The sequence below is a fragment of the Crinia signifera genome, chromosome 4 (genome assembly GCF_055691185.1).
Source record: "Crinia signifera chromosome 4, ASM5569118v1, whole genome shotgun sequence".
NCBI classification, from domain to species: Eukaryota; Metazoa; Chordata; class Amphibia; order Anura; family Myobatrachidae; genus Crinia; species Crinia signifera.
Genome location: NC_139220.1, coordinates 104,651,612 through 104,671,584, shown reverse-complemented (window position 1 = coordinate 104,671,584; position 19,973 = coordinate 104,651,612). Strand labels below are relative to the sequence as shown.

The 19,973-nt window shown below is 45.0% G+C and overlaps 1 protein-coding gene across 1 annotated transcript in view; it reads right to left on the bottom strand.

Annotated features, from left to right (window-relative positions):
• The window catches only part of HK3 (hexokinase 3), a 91,183-nt gene that overhangs the window by 57,336 nt on the left and 13,874 nt on the right, over positions 1 to 19,973 (bottom strand). The window contains exon 2 of the mRNA XM_083182130.1: positions 7,087 to 7,249. Within this exon, the coding sequence (XP_083038256.1) occupies positions 7,087 to 7,249 (163 nt within the window). The remainder of the gene's footprint in view (positions 1 to 7,086; positions 7,250 to 19,973) is intronic.

Here is a 19,973-nt window from a genome sequence, read left to right as displayed (position 1 = left end):
AGGGTCTGTGTCATCACTAATCACCACTACCACCCTGTATCAGTCACAGATTAGTGGAAGCTGTTCAGAAGGCGGATGAGGGGGAGTGGACGATCACCATAAAAATGGAGATGTGTCATTGCTGTTTAGGGGATGGAAAGAGAATCGAGATCCTTGCCTTTGCGATCTGCGGCTAGCGTGGCACCATAGGTGCCGTAACCTTCACATTGGTGATTGAGAACACAGGTTATATCCCTACTGTAGCTTCATTACCATACAGCATGACCAGTGCTGCTTCCAAGGAAGTTACAACTCCAACCACATCTGAATTAGGCCCATACTGTCTTACTCTCCCAGATTGATTGGCAGAGCTGGAATAGGGGAAGAAAGGGCCACACAGGGTCATTGTAATTACCAGGATTGCACCTGTTACTGTATCAGATGGGGGCTGCCGTGTCTCTGTGGTCTGCATGTGTAAGTGCACCCATGTGATGGTGTGGTGTGAAGGCGTACCTGGCTCTGGAATAGACGGCTTCAGGGATCTTTACGGCTTCTTCTGGAGAACATGTGGCAGGGAATGGCACACTTCAAGAAGAACCCACAAAAGGTACACTACTACTACTACTGTTAACAGCGACAGTAATTTATTTACTAACACACAGACTGGCCGCTGCACTATTTCAATAGGTTGCAAGTGACATAACAAATACTCAACAAACGCAGTTACGGTAAAGCATAAAATAAAGCAATTATCACTTCAATATTCTAACCTGCATCGGCTTTAACAGTTACACTTACATAAAAATACTAAAAGAACAAGACTCTCTGGCTCTGTAGCCAATCTAAATGCTTCCACAACCTTTATGCAAATTAACGGTAATCAACGTACATTGTCCCAGATAGACAGTCACTGGCTCAAAACAATGGCCCCACGTCAAGAGGTCCTCAAACATATAAGTGTACGTCCCTATAATGGTGGGAGCACTTATTTATACTCCACATGGGAAAGGGTTAATGGTAAAAGGTCCTCAGGAAGAGGGACAGGCAAGCTCCCTTCTTAGGGGTAGCCTCGTGTTCTGTTTATTAACCAGGCTACAGGGGTAGCCTTAACAGTAGACGGCCTTGGCAGTGGGAGTCTCACAGGTGCTGTCCCCTCTCTGGCTCTCGGGGTTCCCCTATTCTTGATAAGCAGCTAATGCTGTGGCTGAAGCAACAACCCCTCTCCGTGGGCCTTATTCTACTTCACTCTTTCTGACAAAATCCTTTTTAGATGGACAAAACCATGTGCACTGCAGGTGGGGCAGATGTTACTTGTGCAGAGAGAATTAGATTTGGGTGGGGTTTTACTTGTAAGTGAGATCTATATTGCAGTGTAAAAATAAAGCAGCAGTATTTACCCTGCACAGAAACAAAATAACTCACCCAAATCTAATTCTCTCTGCACATTTTTACATCTGCCCACCTGCAGTGCACATGGTTTTGTCCATCTAAGAAGGATTTTGTCAGAAAGAGTGAACTAGAATAAGGCCCTGTATGTGGGTTGTAAATAGGCGGTATGGGATGCCCCTGCTGGGTAATACAAGGGGTGTTGCTGGCTCCTGCAACATGGATCACTAGCTATACTGCTGCATGCTGTCTGGCCTCTCTGCTGGGTGCTTCAGTGTGCTTTCTCTCTCTCTCTCTCTTGCTTCTCACACTTGGGACAGCAGCCTTCTTCACCTTTCTCTCACACATGCCTCAGTGCTTCCTACTCTTGCAGCACACTCCTTTTCTCTCTGACACTGGGCTCTGGCACTCCACGCTGCAGCTCTCCTTCACAGGGCTTTCTCATCTCTTCTTGTCACGCTGCCTGGATGTCCTCTCACCTCTCCTTCCTGCACCCAGGCAGGCTTCTCCTCACAGGACTGGAGGTGAGGGTGGCTGCTGGATCCTAGTGCTGGCCAGGTTGGTTTAACCCCTCATAGCCCTGGTCACAGGGAAGGGGTTTTGCAGGCAGCATTTGCTGCAATCAAGAGACATACTGTAAAAGTTGGGACAAGGGCACCACTGCAGATGTAGTGCCATATACACCATAGAAAGGTTGCCTGTCCCCTTATCACTTCAACGATAGTGATGAAGAGACTCAGGAGCCATCTGAATGCATTGTGCATGTAGAAGTTGAACACATAGTTGAGAGTATCCAAAGGGAGTTGACCATGGGAGGTGAGTACTCACGTTCACAGGGAAGTAGACTGTATACCATATGTGGGGCACTGGGGGGCATATTGGGAGGGCACCATGGGGAAGGATGGCACAGCCATATAAAAAGGGGGAAATCAATTTGCAATCACTCACCGTCAAATGGATTTTACCCCACCCTCCATGTGCAAGTAATGAATTTTGAGCAATGGAACAGAAAAAGAACCTGAAGAAGAAGTACCAAGGGACTGACATGTTTGTAAGCACAGCTGGCGCTACCTGCTCAACAGAGGATGTTAAGCAGGAGGTGCCAGGCTGGAGAGGAGCTCTACCCGATCTGCGTGGGTAAATTCAGACCTGATCACTGGGCTCCTAATTTGCAGAGCCCTGCGATCAGGTAATCGCCGCCTAGCCAGAGTGAAATCCCGCCCTGTGCAGCGAAAATATCACAGCCCTGCGATTAGCTGCAAATCCATTTGCAATCACCATTGAATAATTTTTCCAGTGTGTGCAGTCTGTGCGTAGCCCTGAACCTTCTCAGCAAGTGTGAGAGAAACAGGCTGATCGGGGACGGAGCTGACATCCCCCGCTGTTGGAAGGGAGGGCCGCCGATGGCGTCCTTCTCCCCACGACCTTTGCAACGCTGAGTATGTCTAGATTTATTAGCCAATTGTGAACAGGAGGGAATACTTTAGATGGTGAGTGATTCTGAATGTATTTACCCCTGTGTGCACGGCTGTGAACGCATTTGAAGCAGTGCACATCGGCAGGATTTCACTTGAGCGGGGCATCATGGAGGAGCCTTTGCCTTTCAAAACCTTGCAGCCCAGTGAGCAGGTCTAAATTGGGCCAATTGAATGGATTGTGAATCCGCATATCAGTGATCAACTCCTAATTGAACTGATAGTCTTTGTGCTCATCACATTTTGTGGTCACATTTAAAACAATAACATGGGTCCATATGTGTCTATCGATGCGTGCCTTTGGGCCAGATGCACTAAGCTTCAACATTGATAAAATGGCCAGCCAGCCAATTAGCTCCTACCTGCCATGTCACAAACTGTGTTGAAAAATGTCAGGCAGGAGCTGATTGGTTGTTTAACACTCTCTATTTTATCACTTTTGAAGCTTAGAGAATCTGGCCCTTTGTGATGTGTACTAATGTCATATTTTTCTTGGCATAAAATTACAATGTCAATGTACTGATGGCTACAGATCATCCAAGTCTTTTATTGTTGCTGCACATTTTCTGTCTTCTGCAGAGCAGACTTTAATAACAGCGCTCAAGGATATTCAAGTTCCTCTTGCTGCAATACTCCATTGTAACCTTTACTGTATGCGTATGATCATTGTCAGTGTGAAAGGCAAATGATCGCTGCCATGTGTCTTTCCTGCAGGCCCGGCTTCCTTCCAATCTATGTTTGTCTAATCATCTGAATGTGTTGAACAGTCAGCATTTCCCCATAACCTCAGTCAGGGACCTCTATAGTTGTTTTAAAGCAATCATAGCCCTTACAGTGACCTCCCTTAGCATTTTCATTAACCCTCAGTAAATGACTTTGGAAGGATGGTTTGACCAAGACATTGTCCTGGTAGCATCACACTGTTTCCATCTCACAAATATGTACCCAGTGCCTCAAGGGATATTCAATCTATATCCTTAAACGTCTTTACCCTGGCTGTGCTCCAGTCTCTTTATACGGTAGAAGTAATTTAGCTTTCATGAAGGTGTTCCATGCAGCCATTTCTTAGATGTAAAGATGGAGCCGCACTCATTCAACCCACTGGCACGCAACAGCTTTCCGTCTCAGCGTGCTGTTCACCGGAATGGGTCCACATGAGCGTCTCATACGCGCACCATTGTCAGCGAACGGTGCGCCAAGACAGAGAGATACAGTATGGTGCGCCGCCGGGTTGAAGTGAGTGCAGCTCCATCTGTACATAAGATATGATTTCATGAATATTACTATGACTTATTCAGCCTATACAATAAAGCTTTTTTCAGCCAACAGACAGGATGTACTAACATCTTGCGGTACTTCCTGCCACATATCATGATGCTACTGACTGTACTGTACTAACATAGTCAATTAATAGCACAAAGGGCAGCTCTTCCAGTAACAGCCACCCTTTGCAACCAGCACTGGTCTCTGGACTTCCAGATTTATGACCCTGGAGTCTGTCTGCGCATGTGCCGAAGGAAGTGGCGGCAGCGGAAAATGATGGGAGGGATTCCGATTTCGCGGAATAAAGCCCATAGGCTTCTATAGTGTGAGGGGAATCTAGATGATAGGTCTACAGTGTCTAGGTCCATGTTGACAAGTCAATTTGCCCTAGCTCGACATTGACAAAAGTTTGACACAAGCATAAGGTCAACGTGAGTTTTTCATGATTTTTTGGGGGGGACTTATTCATACTTTAACATCCACGTGGACTCCAATTGGGCACCATGCCCGAAGCAAGTAAATTGAGTCATGCAACGGTTGAACAGGTTGTACATGGTTTCCTACCCTCCCGGAATGGGCAGGAGGTTCCTGGAAATCGGGTCCCCCTCTCAGTCCCCCAGAAAGGTAAGCAAGACTCCCGGAATTGTGCCTGACCCCCACCCCCTCGCATAGTGCGTCATTGTAGCCCCACCCCCCGCTGTGCAATACCTTAAATACCGGCATTGCACGGTGGGGGCATGGCTACAAGTACACAATTGGGCTGGCCACACCACCAAATGCATCATACCTTTCTAGCACTGCCCCTGCCCGCCCCTTTCCTACCCAGTCAGCTGCCCAGTCCCCTGCCTCAAAGGAACTGGAAGTATGTGACATCACTGACATGGGGCCTGATTCATAGATCTATAGAAATGCCTTTGCAGCTGCGGTGTAGTATGTTGGAAAATGCAAATGTAGCAGCAGCTAGTATTTATATGGGGACACGCATTGGAGGCATCACAAATTGGACGCACATCGGTCAATAATCAACCTTATGAGCAGCCCCATGGTCGCACAGCATGGCTGTCGGAAGTGAGAAGCTGGAGCCAGTGTAACCACAGTTGCAGACTATAACAAGCCCCTGAAACAGCCGCGCCATGCCTGCATTTCAGTACCGACTCCCTTGTTATGTCCCATACATGCTTCCTGACTATCAAGCACTTAAATTCTCAGTGCGACGATTGCTGTCATGCCTCTGCGTACAACATGGACGTTGTGCCCATCTCTGAATCGGCCAAAAATCTTCTTATTTGTCACATTATTTTAAGAAAGCAGAACGGTGGATGGGGGGAAGAAATTTCCACAAAACCGTCTGACATTTTCATTACTCATTGCTCATGTCTTGCTGAAATAGCCAAATAAAGCACAGGGTAGCAGTAACTGATTATTTCACTGCACCATTAATATTATACATGGTAATGCAGTATAAAGTGATAACATTGTATACATGGTGCTGTAAAGGATAATAAGCTTTTCATAGTGAAATATAGAGTACACAGAGCCCTGCTTATGAGTGCATACAATGTAAATGATCACCATGCATCATCAGAAAAGCTGTTGCCTGGCAGTATGGGTGATTGGAAGGGCTTGTTTACACAAGTGTTTGTTTTTTGTTTCTTCCTGCACATTCCTAATATACACCAAGGGGCAGATGTACTAAGCCTTGGAGAGTGATCAAGTTGAGAAAGATAAACTTCCAACCAACCAGCTCCTATCATTTTTCAAAGACAGCCTGAAACATGACGGGCTGATTGGCTGGTGCTTTGGGCCTGATTCACATTAACTCGCTAAGCAGCGTAAATTTACTGCTCAGCGAGCCATCTAACGATGGCCACCGGGTGAGTCAATGCTCCCCCCCCCCCCCCCACACACGATCATCCCGGCTCCATTGCGAATGGATGTTTAGCATAAAACTGTTCTGGGGCGAAATCAATCGATGGTCGCTGACTGACCTATATCTGTAGCGTGTCGCTCTAAGAAGGGGGCAGGCATCGGACCACCCATGTACCCATGGAAAGGCCTAGCATTTTCATGTGGACGCCCATAAAATGCTAAGCATCCCCATTCGCCACCCCCCTGACCGCCTCCATCCTGCTCCCCCTGTGCGAACACCTCTGCAAGCTGCTGAAGGCGCCTGCACAGTGGCCCTACAAATGTGTATGTAAGCATATACACATGTGCAGAGCCAAAACATTGGTTTCCGTTGCGAATATGCCGGGGACCGGTCGGACCTGAATCAGGCCCTCTATCGCTCTCCACTTTATCACTCTTGAAGGCTTAGCATATCTGCCCCTAAATATGTTAATACACACAGGGCCGGCTCTACCACTAGGCAGCTTTAGGCAACTGCCTAGGGCGCCAGGATCTCTTGGGGGGGCGCCACCAAGTCTGCCTATAAAAAGATCAAGGATGTCTGTGAGGATCCTTGTTGTACTTAATGCAGGTGGTTTCTGTGGAACTTCTAAGACCTCCCCTCTATAATTTCTCTTGAGGCATACTGTCCTATTTTGCTACCCCTCCTCCTTGTACTCGTTTGTGGATGGCAAAGGGGAGGGTGCTGGGGGTCCTCCAGGGAAAGCAGGGGATCACTCAATTGATAAGATGCTCCCTGCTGTTCCAGAATGTTAGGCAAGTATGCATTAAGTGGTTGGAAAATGGTTATTGGTGGCAGTATGGGGGGGGGGGGGGGGGGCAGTAGGTTGAAGTTTTGCCTAGGGTGCTTAGAAGCCTTACACTGGCCCTGAATACACGCATGGTTTTGGCCACACATCAGTGAAAACATGTTAGAGAAAAGTACTGTAGGTCCTATATTTTACACACCTGTATAAATAAACACACACACACAAGCATACATGCATACACGCACACACACGCATACATGCACACACAATGTTCTTGTTGTATGATTCTATGAACAGGTTCACTAAAAGAAGAAGGTTCCACTAACCGGTGCCGTCTGGAGTTGAGCGGACATACATAGGAAGCATTTTCAATGTTGATGGTATCTCCTTTTTTGCTTTTAGTCCTCTCTCCATGTTGTCTGACATCAAATCCCTCACAGCCTCCAGCTTTGCCTGGGATAGAAGAAACGGTTGTAGACATCTTTCAACCTGCACAACAGAAGAACAGAAAATCAGAACGTCCTTATGGAAGCAGTTAGACATACTGGAAAGTAGACATACTGTTGGCTGTGCTAGGCAGCGAATGAGGCAACATACAGTAATAATGCAGCACACTGTACAAAACCAATAATGGGAGTTATTCAGAGCCGAATTCACACTCAATTATATATCGAATGACTGTGCATGCGTACGGATCACAGGGTGCATGTGCGAAGCCAAACAGCTTAAAAAACTATGAAGAATCTATTCGCAATGCTCTCGCAACTTCACTGACAGGAAGTCGCCATTTATGGCCAGAAACCTGATGTTTTCTAAGTGTGTCAGTAAAAAGGCATTTTTAGGGGGGGGGGGGGGGGTGATTTCCGCTCTGGCCTCGATTAGCCTGTTTCTACCGGACAATTGTGGAAGGGTCAGGGTTATGCACAGACCTGAAAAATCATTTGATGTTGAGTTGCATCTGGTTTTCCCTTATAAATGGTGGCCACTTTAAAAAACATCCGAGATCGGACCCTATTATTTACCTCTATACCTTTAAACAGGTATGCTCATGGATTACACAGATTCTGTTGCCGACTAAAATAGAGTGCAATGCAGGCTTGAAGTTAGCCAACCACGGAGCCTGTGTAATGTTTTAGTGTCCTAACTTAAAGTGACATAATGGTAGGCCTATTGCTAGCTCAGATTGAAATAGTGGGGAAGGGGTTCCATAGATTGTACAACCATGCCATGCTCAGTCTAGACTTTTCTTAGGCTATATTTCCACTCTGTATGGGAACATAAACACATTTATTTTATATTAATCTTATTTTAAAAAATTAAACACATGGTATACAGTATGTACCAATATGCCATCACTTTCACAATGTATTAAATAAATAAAGCTAAGCCAAACAGTACGTTAGGAAAGTGAGCGGACTTTGAAGTGACATTTACTTATTAAGCAATGCAAGACCTGGAAAGGTTGCACAAGGGCGTTCTTGTGGAGGCAGCTAGACTGAAGATGGGCATACATTTTGCTGTACACGAGGCTGACAGTGAGTCACGTTTTGGTGCCAGTACAAATGTAATAGCGGCCCAGATTTTTAAGTTCCTAAATGACCTATAGCGAATGAAACAGTAACACAAATAAGTGGGGGTAAGAGCAGACATTCACTTATAGATGTGTTCAGTGCCAGATTAAGCCTTCGGGGGGCCCGGGGTACTTTAGACAGGGGGGCCCCCTTGCACTTTTCATTACTGGCCGCAAACTGCATGGGAGAGTATTACACTGTCAAAACACAGAGTAAAGGCAGAATAAACTTGGTCAATGGGTAACTGCAGGGGATATATATACAAGTGGATGGATTCTGAAAATTGTTTGCAGCAGTAGAATTTGTATAAAGTAATAGATTAGAGGTGGAAATTTTTAGAAAAATCCCAAAGTGTTACTTTTGCAGAGTCCAATGTGTGCCAAATTGTGCCATACATGGCACAATAAAACCAAGATGAATGTGGACACATCTGTGTATATATATATATATATATATACACACACATACACATACATACTTACCACATGAGAAGCCTGTGTTTGTCCCTCTGCACCTTATTCTGTAGGAGACCTCACAGTCCTAGTGCTGCCTCTGATTAAAAACCCTCCCATGACTAAGCTGCTGCTGCTGCTGCTGCTGTTCTCCATGGGCCTGAGAAGCATGTAATGAGCTCCACCAATCACAGTTCAGCACAAACCTCTCAGCCTCTGCCCTCTGGTGCAAAGTGTCATGGGACTTAGTCAACTCCCAGTAATGCACAGCACACTTGTGCAATCAGTGTGCCTTGGCTCCCAATGCTCAGCACCATTAATCATTGTCACATTGGCAGATAGGTGAAGCTGCAGCACTACCCCACTCCCATGCACAAAACCTTAAGCTAAAAAAAAATAAAAAATGGATGTGTTACTTTACTGTCTGAGCAAATGTTTATTTTAATGAGGCGATCTTTTTTAGATTTATCATTTAGCACTGTCGCAGATGCTTTTTATGTTTTAAATATGTCAAGATAATAGGAAAAAAGGAAAATGCATCTTCAAACAAAGTGGAAACTGCATTGTACAGAATAGGCAGTGCTAGTATCTACGCTAACTGAAAGGATTCAAACCTGAGTCCTTCCCATGAAATTCAGAATGCATACTGACACCAAATTGTAATCGTAACTGCCAATAAGTTACAATGACAAGTATAACCTTGATTTACAAAAATAAATAAATAGCATTATTTATCAGAGCATTAGGCCGGGTACACACCTGGCACACACATATCCGCCGACCCACCGTTGGATTTGTCTGGTAATGAATGCATATGAACAGACAGACTCAAGGGAGCAGCCTGCATCTTGCATGCTATTACCTTTTGCCTCATGCCTCCAACTGTTATAATTTATGCAGGACTATCTCAACTTGAGAATTCTGCTACATCATCGCAGCTACAGGCATGTGTCCCACTGTGGAGCATTCTCCAATATTCTGCATAACAGCAGTTAACTAGGGTTGTTTGTCCCTGCTACTGCTGGTGAATGGGGGTTCGTTCAGGTACTCAAATTATTGTTTTTAGATGTTTTCTAATATTTCAGTAAACACAAGTCCAATGGTAGGAGTCTGTGCATCGCAGGACTGGTTTTGAGCATGTGTACAACTCACATGGAATGCCCCCGCAGTATAATTGACATGCTACAGTTGTTTGGGGTCTGGAGTGAGATGTGGGCATGCCAGCATCTGCATCTTCTGATTCCCTGGCTGTGCAAATCTAAATAAGCTGAGAATTACTTAAATGGTTGTGGGCCACAACCATCACAACCGATGGTCATCCAATGCTGCATCTTCAGATGCTGGCAGGAGGCATCATTTTCCTACAGATGCCTCCTGCAGCATTGGCATGCAGAAGCTGCACCGCTTACCTGTCTGGATGCTCTAGCTCTCGTGACTGGCAAGAGTTTGACAGACGGTGCCATTTGGGTGGGCGGTGGGTGCCACGACTCTGTGCTCTATTGTACAGCATGGGCACCAAGTTGGTAAAATCAACTGATCACTCCACAGCCAATCAGTATGCAGCTATCATCACGTGTTCCCTTTGGCCAATAAGCAGCATTCTTCTGGTATTTAAAGGGCTAGACAAGTACTCCAAATCATCAGAGCAATGTTTCCCAATGATTTTGTGCATTAGTTGTCTGTGGTCTGCAGTGTGCTTCTGAGGTGTTTGTCTCGCCAAGCTCCTACATTCCTATATGACAATTCCAGCATCTCAGTCAGTCCAAGTCACTTTGTTTGGGTCCACCGATTCAGTACCAAGTACTTATCTATTCCCTCTCGGTGCTTCGGGTATCAGTATACTCCATTGATCTGGTTCAGCTGATCTAGTCACAGCAGGTCCATCCAGTGATTCCAGCCAGTTTGGTTTTAAATTATTCTTCCTGGTCTAGTCCAGCCACTCTGGTATACTGTGCTTACTCTTGGACCAGTCCAGTTCAGTTCCAGCCAGTATCTTATAAGGCACTTTCACTCTAGTCTGGTTCTATCCAAATCTGTACTTAGTCCATGCTCAGTCCAGTTGCATACTAAGCGGGCCATTTCTTCTAAATGTCTTCTACAGGTCTAGATTCTGGTGACCTGGACAAGGGGCTGCTACCTGCTTATCAGTCGTAGTGTGGAGATCCCTGGTGAAAACCAGTGATGAGTTAGACCCCGTACCCTTGTACCAGGTCTTGCCAACCATCAAAATCTAGTTTCTCCGGTTTATGGAGAAACAGTATCTCAGACCAGCTATATTCCAGGCTCCAAATACTACTTCAGCATCTTGCTGAAATCGTGAGACAAATCCACAAACACCTCCAGGTGTGACAGTATTATTGCAACATTTTAAAACTATGAATCAGGCCCAAAACACTCAGAAACTAACTTGTATTGCATTACATCTGGGCCCATTGTCTTTTTGTCTGTTTAGACCAGACCTTTGCTTTTGTGTATGTTCTGGGCCCACACTTCTATCTGCACCACTAGCCTTCCATACTACGTCCAGATCATAGTACCTGAGTATCAGACTTTGGGCGGGATTTACTAAGACGAAAATGTACATTTGCATTTTCAAATGTACTAATACCCGGCCGCCGCGTCATCGCAGGGCAGGGTATCGGCACCCATGGGATTCTATCGCTGCCCTCCGTCCACAGCAGACTCCTACCCCCCTCCCCATCCTCCGTGCTGCTCCTCCTCCCCCAGCAGCATGTCACAGTCCGGTAGGTCCTTCCGGCTGCAGGGGGGGAGGAAATGCCGGGTACCGCCGCAGAGCCCAGGAGGTGACGCACACCCCCTCGCGGGGGGCCTCCCTAACCGCACCATGATGCTAGCCGCATATGTTAGTACATATGCGCTAGCATCGCGGCAGGTACGTGGCGAGGGGCGGCGATGCATGTTAATACATCCCGCCCTTTTTCTATAAAGAGGATTGAAGAAAACAGCAGGGATACATGGGGATTTCCCTGACTGTCTTCTGGATGTGAACACATTCATTGCATCCCACTGTGATTATTTTGCATAAAGAACTAAAATTTTCACATTCAAAAGAGAAAATTAAGCTGCCCATACACTAAGGCTATATACATGTGATTAGGTCACTTTTTATGCCACTGTGGTGAAAAAAATCATTTAAATCCCATGTATTTGACATCAGGTTTGATACGTAGTCCCCTGCGCATCGCACTGGAGCCTGAGGATACAGTGTATCGTATGCGATCATGCCTGCCGGGAAGCTGCCGGGTGGCTCAAGGGGGATCGCATGCGACTTCTCCCCTCGCAGAAGTCGCACAAGTGCATGGGCACCTTAAGAAAAGTTTTAACGTTAAAACCCTTTTTAAATCTAATTGCTGTGTGTGTGTACACACGGTTTGTTGTGCGATTCGAGCAGGATGCGTGTCCCCGCAGCATCCGGATCGAAAGTAGAAAAAGACAGTACGATGCAGCACAGTCTATTTCTACTACATTGTAAACAAGGGCCATGCTGCTTAATTCTCCCCCCTGGCCGATGCCACCTGGTCAAATCAATATCAGTGGAAGCTGGATCAGCCCATGTGTACACACCTTTGGGCTGTCTCTTAATATTAGGGATCATTTAATTTCATACACCCCTCACCAATCACTTCCTTCATCTAAAACATATTTAATATATTTGCCTGCTTGCCCTTTAAGATTATTCCTCTATTTTAAATGTGCAAGTTTACAAATGCGATCTGCTAATATCTGTAGCATGGCAACATCAGTACTATTTCTCTAACACGGCTAAACTGATGCCTTCCGCTATGTAATGTGGCAGTCAGGCCCTGAGAGTTCCCACTGCATTGTACACAACTTATGAGATTGACCTTTCTCTCGCTGCCTCTGAGCCAGTGAAGCAAATGGATCAGTTCTAAGAAATTTGCATCAGTCCTCTCTCATCAGGAATAAAACATAAGGAAAGCTCCACATGAAACTACTTTATAACTTGAAGTACCAAGATTGAAATGGAAGATATGAATAATTAGGGTTTAGTAACTCTCACTTAGTAGTCATTTAGGAATGATGTATGATGCATTATGACACCTGGCAATGGTTCATTGCAAATGGGGTTTATAGCTGTCTTTCATTTCTAAATAAATATAAACAGCAAGGAAACTGAGTGAATAATGTCTAGCTTGTTCTGCCTTGCTGTGTTTGTAAATGTATTTAGTGTAAAGGCAAAATTAGATCATAAAACATTCCTATACCGAGCTGAAGTGTTGAATTAACCACACGTTCCTTATGAGAGGGTAACTCTTTGTATAAAGTAAGGGCAGTCACAACCCCATCTGATTCCAACTACCAAGGTAATATTAGGTATATTGCAATTATTCTCTCATTCGTTGATCAGGTGGTAGCATAGGACCATTACCAAGGCGATGAGAAAAGCTTCTGATAATGTCTACATCCTCGTTGCAATGTAGACATGACCACTGTCCTGATTCACAGATCAAAAATGATTGGAGGACGAAGGTGGAGGTGCACCGAGTACTCTCGCACCTGCTCTCATCCCCACACTGTAGTGCTTCCCTCCCGCTGTATCACTCTGCTGTGGGAGCTGTTAGAGAGTGATACATAGCTGTAAGAAGACATTTTGGTATTCTGTGTCAGAAAGAGCATTGGTGCCTCTCCCTATTTTAAATAGGCACAATGCACTCCAATAAAAGGGTGTGGCCTCACAGGAAGGGGCATGGCTACACAATAGTACTGACACAGGGGGTAAGCAGTAGAGTGGCCCTTAGCAATAGGTAATTTTCCAAAAGTTTCAATTTTCCTGCTGCCACCTCCTTATCCTGTTCCACTCAACAACAAAAATGGGGTATGCAAAATTCAGCTCAATCAGACAACTGCTAGGCGACCCTCAAACGCCTTGAAGTTGGAATATAGTATACAGTACGCAATGATTAGGTCCATTCAAAAGTTGTATAGGCTTCCCTATCTTGACCATTTTCTTTTTTCTTCCTGGAGAAATTTATGTGGACACATCCAGACAATCCCAGCATAAAAGGTTCTGAATCAAATTTTCCAAAAGTTAATTTAAAAAAGAACTGAAATAACATGAAAAGTGTAATTAACAATTAAATTAAATCAGAGCTGAGATGGGTACCCATGACAGGGAACAGAGGGGTTCCCTGTGATAAGTGTTCCCTCTAAGCTGTGCGCGCGTGCGCGCGCACACAACTCGACGAGCATGCGCACAGACATTACAACAGAGCGCACAAAGCAGCAGTGGTCCCTTTTTGCAGTTGTGGCCTTAATTAATGTGTGTTTCACCCATTAACTACATTGTGTGCTGTGTTTTGAATGTTTACATGTTTAATATCATTTTGAAGTAAAGCTAACACAAATGCTGAACGTAATTTTCCAGTTATATATAAGCGACACACAAAAATTTAAATTTCCTTCCAAAGTTTCATAGCCAAAATCTTTTGCAGCACACAGCCTTCGTAAAATTAGAGGGAACATTGCCTGTGATGTTAGTCACAGGGTCTCTACGCAGAGTGTTGTGGACCCGCTCAACACAGACATCAGTGCCCGGAGAGCAGCGCAGGGTTGTGGGACCCAAGAATTGGTAAGTACAGTATGTGTGATTGTATGGTGTAAAAGGGGTGATAATTAAGCTGTACTATTCTATGTGTCTGTTTATTTATTTATTTTTATTCTTTTTACAGGAGAACTACAATCTAAGGGGTCCCATTTATGCACCAAGTCCCAGCATGTGGAGGAGGCCTTCTGGGACTTGTAGTTCTCCTGTCAAAAGCAATGTTTTTCATTCTAATTTTCACACTTTAATTATCAGCCCGGCCCCCACAGCCCAGGGGTGCCAGGGACAGCAAAAGGCATCAGCCCTGGATGGGTGAAGCCTGCCCCATTATATTTATTGTCATTTATCCTTCTAATACCAATAAAAAGTCTGAAAATGATTTTCATTTAAGAGATCCGAGGACTGTACAAAAAGTATGTGCAGCACATAGTTTTTGTACTGTACGATACGATACCCACGGGGCACCTTTAATGAATATGTTAACTAAAAGAGGCCCTAGCAAAGAACCCTGTTGCACACCACTTAGTACAGGTATATTACTCGATACTGCACCGTTTACAACCACACTCTGTCTATATTGCAGCCAGTTTCCTACCTATCTACACATTTTTACCCCAGTACCAAATCCTCCATTTTATTTATCAACTTCTTATGTGGTACAGTATTAAAAGCCTTAGCAAAATCCAGGAAGATCACGTCTACAGCATTTCCATTGTCTAAGTTGTTGCTGACTTCCTCATAAAATCTTATTAAATTCGTTTGACACAAGCGATTTTTTACAAACCCATGTTGGTTAATTATTATGTGCAGCCCTAAATGTTTTTGGATATCACCCCTTAAATAATTTACTCTCTAATTGCAGTTATGCTCACGGGTCTATAATTTGCTGGGTCATCCCTTTTTCCTTTTCTGAATATTGGTACTACCTATGCTATTCTCCAGTCCTTAGGCACATTACCAGATGAAAATAAATTCTCGAAAATGTACCACAGAGGGTTTGCTAATTCCTCCCTTAATTCCATTAGAACCGTAGCATGAAGCCTGTCTGGACCTGAGGATTTGTTTGTTTTGATTTTGCTGAGCCTATTTTTTATCTCATCTGTAGTGAATTCAATATTATATTCATGTTGGCTCATCCCATTTGTGGTACCTGTGAGTTCCACTGTCTGCTCCTCCCTAGTAAACACAGATGAGAAAAATGTATTTTACAGTAAAGCAATATTCCGTTTCTCTTATTATTCTTTTGGTATTTATGTATATTTTATTATTATTTATTAAAAGTTTCTTACAAAGCGCACACATATTCCACAGCGCTTTACGGAGAATATTTGACCATTTACATCAGTCCCTGCCCCAGTGGATCTTACAATCTATATTCCCTACCATATATACACGCACACACAGATATTCTAGGGTTAATACGTTGGGAGCCAATTAAGCTACCAGTATATTTTTGGATTGTAGGAGGAAACTGGAGTACCCAGAGGAAACCCACGCAAGTACAGGGAGAATATCCAAACTCCGCACAGTTATGGCCTTGGTGGGAATCGAACCCATGATCTCAGTGTTGTGAGGCAGTAATGCTAACCATTACACCACCATACCTCATGATGATCTTCTTAGGATTGGTTTTGCTCTCTTCATTTTACCTTTTAGCTACTTTGATTAATGCTTTACAAATTTTATTTACTTCTTTGTACTTATTGAACACCTCCACATTCCCATTAGCCTTGTAAATTTTAAATGCTCTTGTCTTATTGTTTATTGCTGTCCTTACTTTTTCCTATTGATTTTACCCTTAATGACTTTTGGGATATATTTAATCGTTAGTGTTTCTAGCGTATATTTTAGGGTTTCCCACATTTCCTTTTTTCCCCTTCAAATAATGCTTTCCACTCAATTTCTTTTAAAGAATTCCTGAGATGTTCGCTTTCCTAAAATTTAGTATTTTAGATGGCCCCGTATGTTGTTGTTTAGTAAAATTGATTTTGAGTGAGACTATGTTGTGGTCACTGTTTCCCAGATTTTCTATTACTTTTGTAGTTTATACTAAAGTCTATATTATTTGTAAATACTAGATCCAATAATGCCCCGTTACGAATCAGTGTTTCAACTGATAGTGTAATAAACTGATTCTTAGATAAGTTTAGGAAATTACTGCTTTTAGCTAATGTACAGATGGAGCCGGGCTCCCTCTTGCTGTCGAATCGCCAGACTGTCTCCGCTGGCGATCCGCCAGCAGCCCAGCGCTCCATCTGACTGAGACGCACGCGCGTCTCAGTTTCCGGGCGGCGGGGCGACGGGAACCCTGTGGGTTAGGGGAGGTGGCGGGGGGAGCGGGGAGGCGGTGGGGACCCGGGGGAAGCGCCGTCGGAAGGGGACGCGCGCGCATTTCGTGCGCGCGTCCCCTTTCGCAGAGCAGATGGCGGCTGGCGGGGGATGGCGGCTGGCGATTTTGCCACCATCCCCTGCAAAGACAAGGCCGGCTCCATCTGTACTGGTCTCATTTGTCCAGTCTGGGTCTGGAAAGTTAAAATCCCCCATAATTAATACCTGCCCCTGATCTGCTGACTTTTTGATTTGGTCTAAAAGTAGTGCCTCTCCCTTTTTATCTCCGCCCAAACAGCCTCAGTATTATCCTCCACTATCCCTGAGCTCATATCCTTCCCACATGGTTTTAAGTCTCTCTGCACATGTTACATCAGCCCCATCTGCAGAGCACATGGTTTTGTCCATTAGAGAGGGATTGTGTTTTTCTGAGTGAATCAGAATAACCCCCTAAAAGTGTATCTTTGTTTAGCCATAACTCACATATGGGCATAATGTACAATTTTTGTGCAGAACTGTTAGAGGCCCCTTTTTTTGAGACATACGTATCTAACTCAGCATGAGCCCTTTATTGGTATTTCACATTGACTTTTTTGACAATTACAATAAATCACAGCTCATGATGCATGAAATTATACAAATGAACTGTATGTGAAGTAAATGGAGGACGTAAAGGTAAAGTGTCAGAATTAATACCAGCATGAACAAGGAGTGCTGTGAAAACATAGCTCAGATTGCAGCGCTTAATAGAAATGATCTTCAGTTGATGAAATTAACAAGCAGAAACGTGTCATATTGATTTAGGATCCAGGCCAGTCTAATTACAGACTGGAGAACGCCAGTATCCATTCATTGTAATGACTTATACACACGGGGCGATTTCAGGGCAATTTCTAAGCAATCTGAGTAGATCACTTAGAAATTAAACAAACACCACCCCATGTGTATACCCCCCAGTAATGGCGATATGCGGTCCTGCGCCTCTCTATCACCTGTTTAGTACTTGACTGCATGAGGTAAAAAACTAGGCAGATCGCCGGTGTTCTCACCAGAGAACAGTAGTCTGCACAGATCGCTCAGCACACATCGCTAGTGCATCGCATGTGTGTCAGCGATGTGTGCAGAAATCGATCAGCACGTGGCACCCGTCGCCTTGTAGGGGCCTTAAAAAATGCTTGGTATATGAGTAGCAGAGAGCAGATGTTAGGAGTTCAACTGTACACTAGCATTGTGCCCTATTTTAAAGGGTGCGTATACACCATATATATACTGTATATGACTAGTGTCCGTGGATCTCCAAAACACTGCCATCTGCTGGCAGAGAGTGAAACTACATCTCTTTCTCACACATGAACAAACACCGATGGTAGCAGACTACAGATGGAGTGTGGCTCATGCTTGCAGGGGCCATCGCCAGCCCCTGCCAGCCATCAGGACCCACCAGCCGTCAGAAGGGGGCGTGCACGCACAAGATGCTTACGCACCCCGTTCCGACGGTGCTCCCCCCCGCCACATCCCCCGAAGCCATCGCCGGTCCCTATCGCCTCCCCACACCCCCCCTAACAGGGTCCCGTCACCCAGCTGACGACAGACTGGGACGCGCGTGCGTGTGAGATGCTCGCGCATCCCAGTCTAACATGCTCGCGCATCCCAGTCTAACAGAGTCCCTCTCTGCCAGCGCTCGCCAGCAGGGAGGTTATGGCGAGCGCCGGCAATGAAAGAGAGGGGTTCCATCTGTAGCTTTCGAAGATTTTGCTTCAAGTGGGCTTACTAGTTTTGTATATTTTAATATACAAATAGGTAGGTAGCATCAGCTGTGTCATCTTGGCACAATAGGAATCTCATGTTTTACGGAATCAATGCATTCGTGGGTTGGGACATGTGAAATTACATTTTCATGAACTGATCATTCTGCAAAACTGTTCATGATTCCATAGAACAAATTGAAATAGGTCACAAAACAATAGGCCTAATTCAGACCTGATCGTACGACTTCTAATTCGCAGGTGGATGATTATTTACAGACAGCATGCGCATGGCCTGTAGTACGAATGTGCGAGGCCTCCTGTGAAAAAAGCCTGCTACTTTTTTTAAATCAGTGGCCATTCACAGTGTGATTGACAGATTGGGGGTGTTAACCGTCTGTTTTCTGGGCATGTCAGGGAAAATGAGGGCGTGCCCAAGTGTTCTGCGGGAAGTCAGGCGACATCAGCTCTGGCCACGAACAGCCTGTTTCTAACGCATACACCGAGTAAGTCCAGAGCTACGCACAGACTGCACACAGTGGAAAATCATTAGATTGTAAGTGGCTTCAGATGGATTTTCAGCTCTTCGGATGTCTGCAATATTTTTGCAAGCCTTGCTAAGCAATTTTCAGGCCTGCAAGGGGCAGGATTGTATTCTGGCAGGGTGGTATATACCTGATCACTGATTATCAGCCCTGTGATGAGATCTGAATCAGGCCCAATGTACTGGAAATGTTGGCCAGCAGGTGGCACTGCCTATGACATTTCACTTTGTCACCAGCACAAGCAGCATGGCAGTAATCATATACTAATAAGGACCCTTAAAAAAATGCACTTTAGGCATTAGAATGCACGTTGTTGTACAAAGTGGAAATACAAGTGCATGTACACAACTGTAAGATGGGTACACTGAGGGGATGCTGTGAAAGGGGTGAGGAGTACTATGAGCAGGGTACTGTGAGGAGGGTAAGCTTGGGGGGGGTAATGGTGAGGAGGTGCTGTGAGGAGGGTAATGTTGAGGGGGAGCTGTGCGGAGGATAATGGTGAGAGTGTGTGAGGAGAGTAAAGATAAGGGGGTGCTGTGAGGAGGGTAAAGATAAGGGGGTGTTGTGAGGAGGGTAAAGATAAGCAGGTGCTGTTAGGAAGGTAATGGCCTGGAGGTGCTGGTAGGAAGGTAAGGGTGAGGGTTTGCTGCAAGGAGAATAATGCTGAGGGAGGGCTTTGAGGAGGGTAAGTGTGAAGGGTGATGTGAGGGGGTAATGGCGATGGGGTGATGTGAGAGGGATAATGGTGCAGCGGTGCTTTGAGAAGGGTAAGGGTTAGGGGGTACTGCAGCTACTGTATGGAGGTAAAAATGATTGTGAAAGGTTTCCACAGGCAGACGCTCAGATTTTGGTATATATATATATGGCTTCCCTAGTGGACCCCAAAACTTTATCTTGCCTAGCGCTCCATGGAGTCTAACTCTGGCTCTGTCTGAAACCGCATGCAGTGTCCTGGGACAGAGCTGGGGCTTCAATTTATATTATTCAT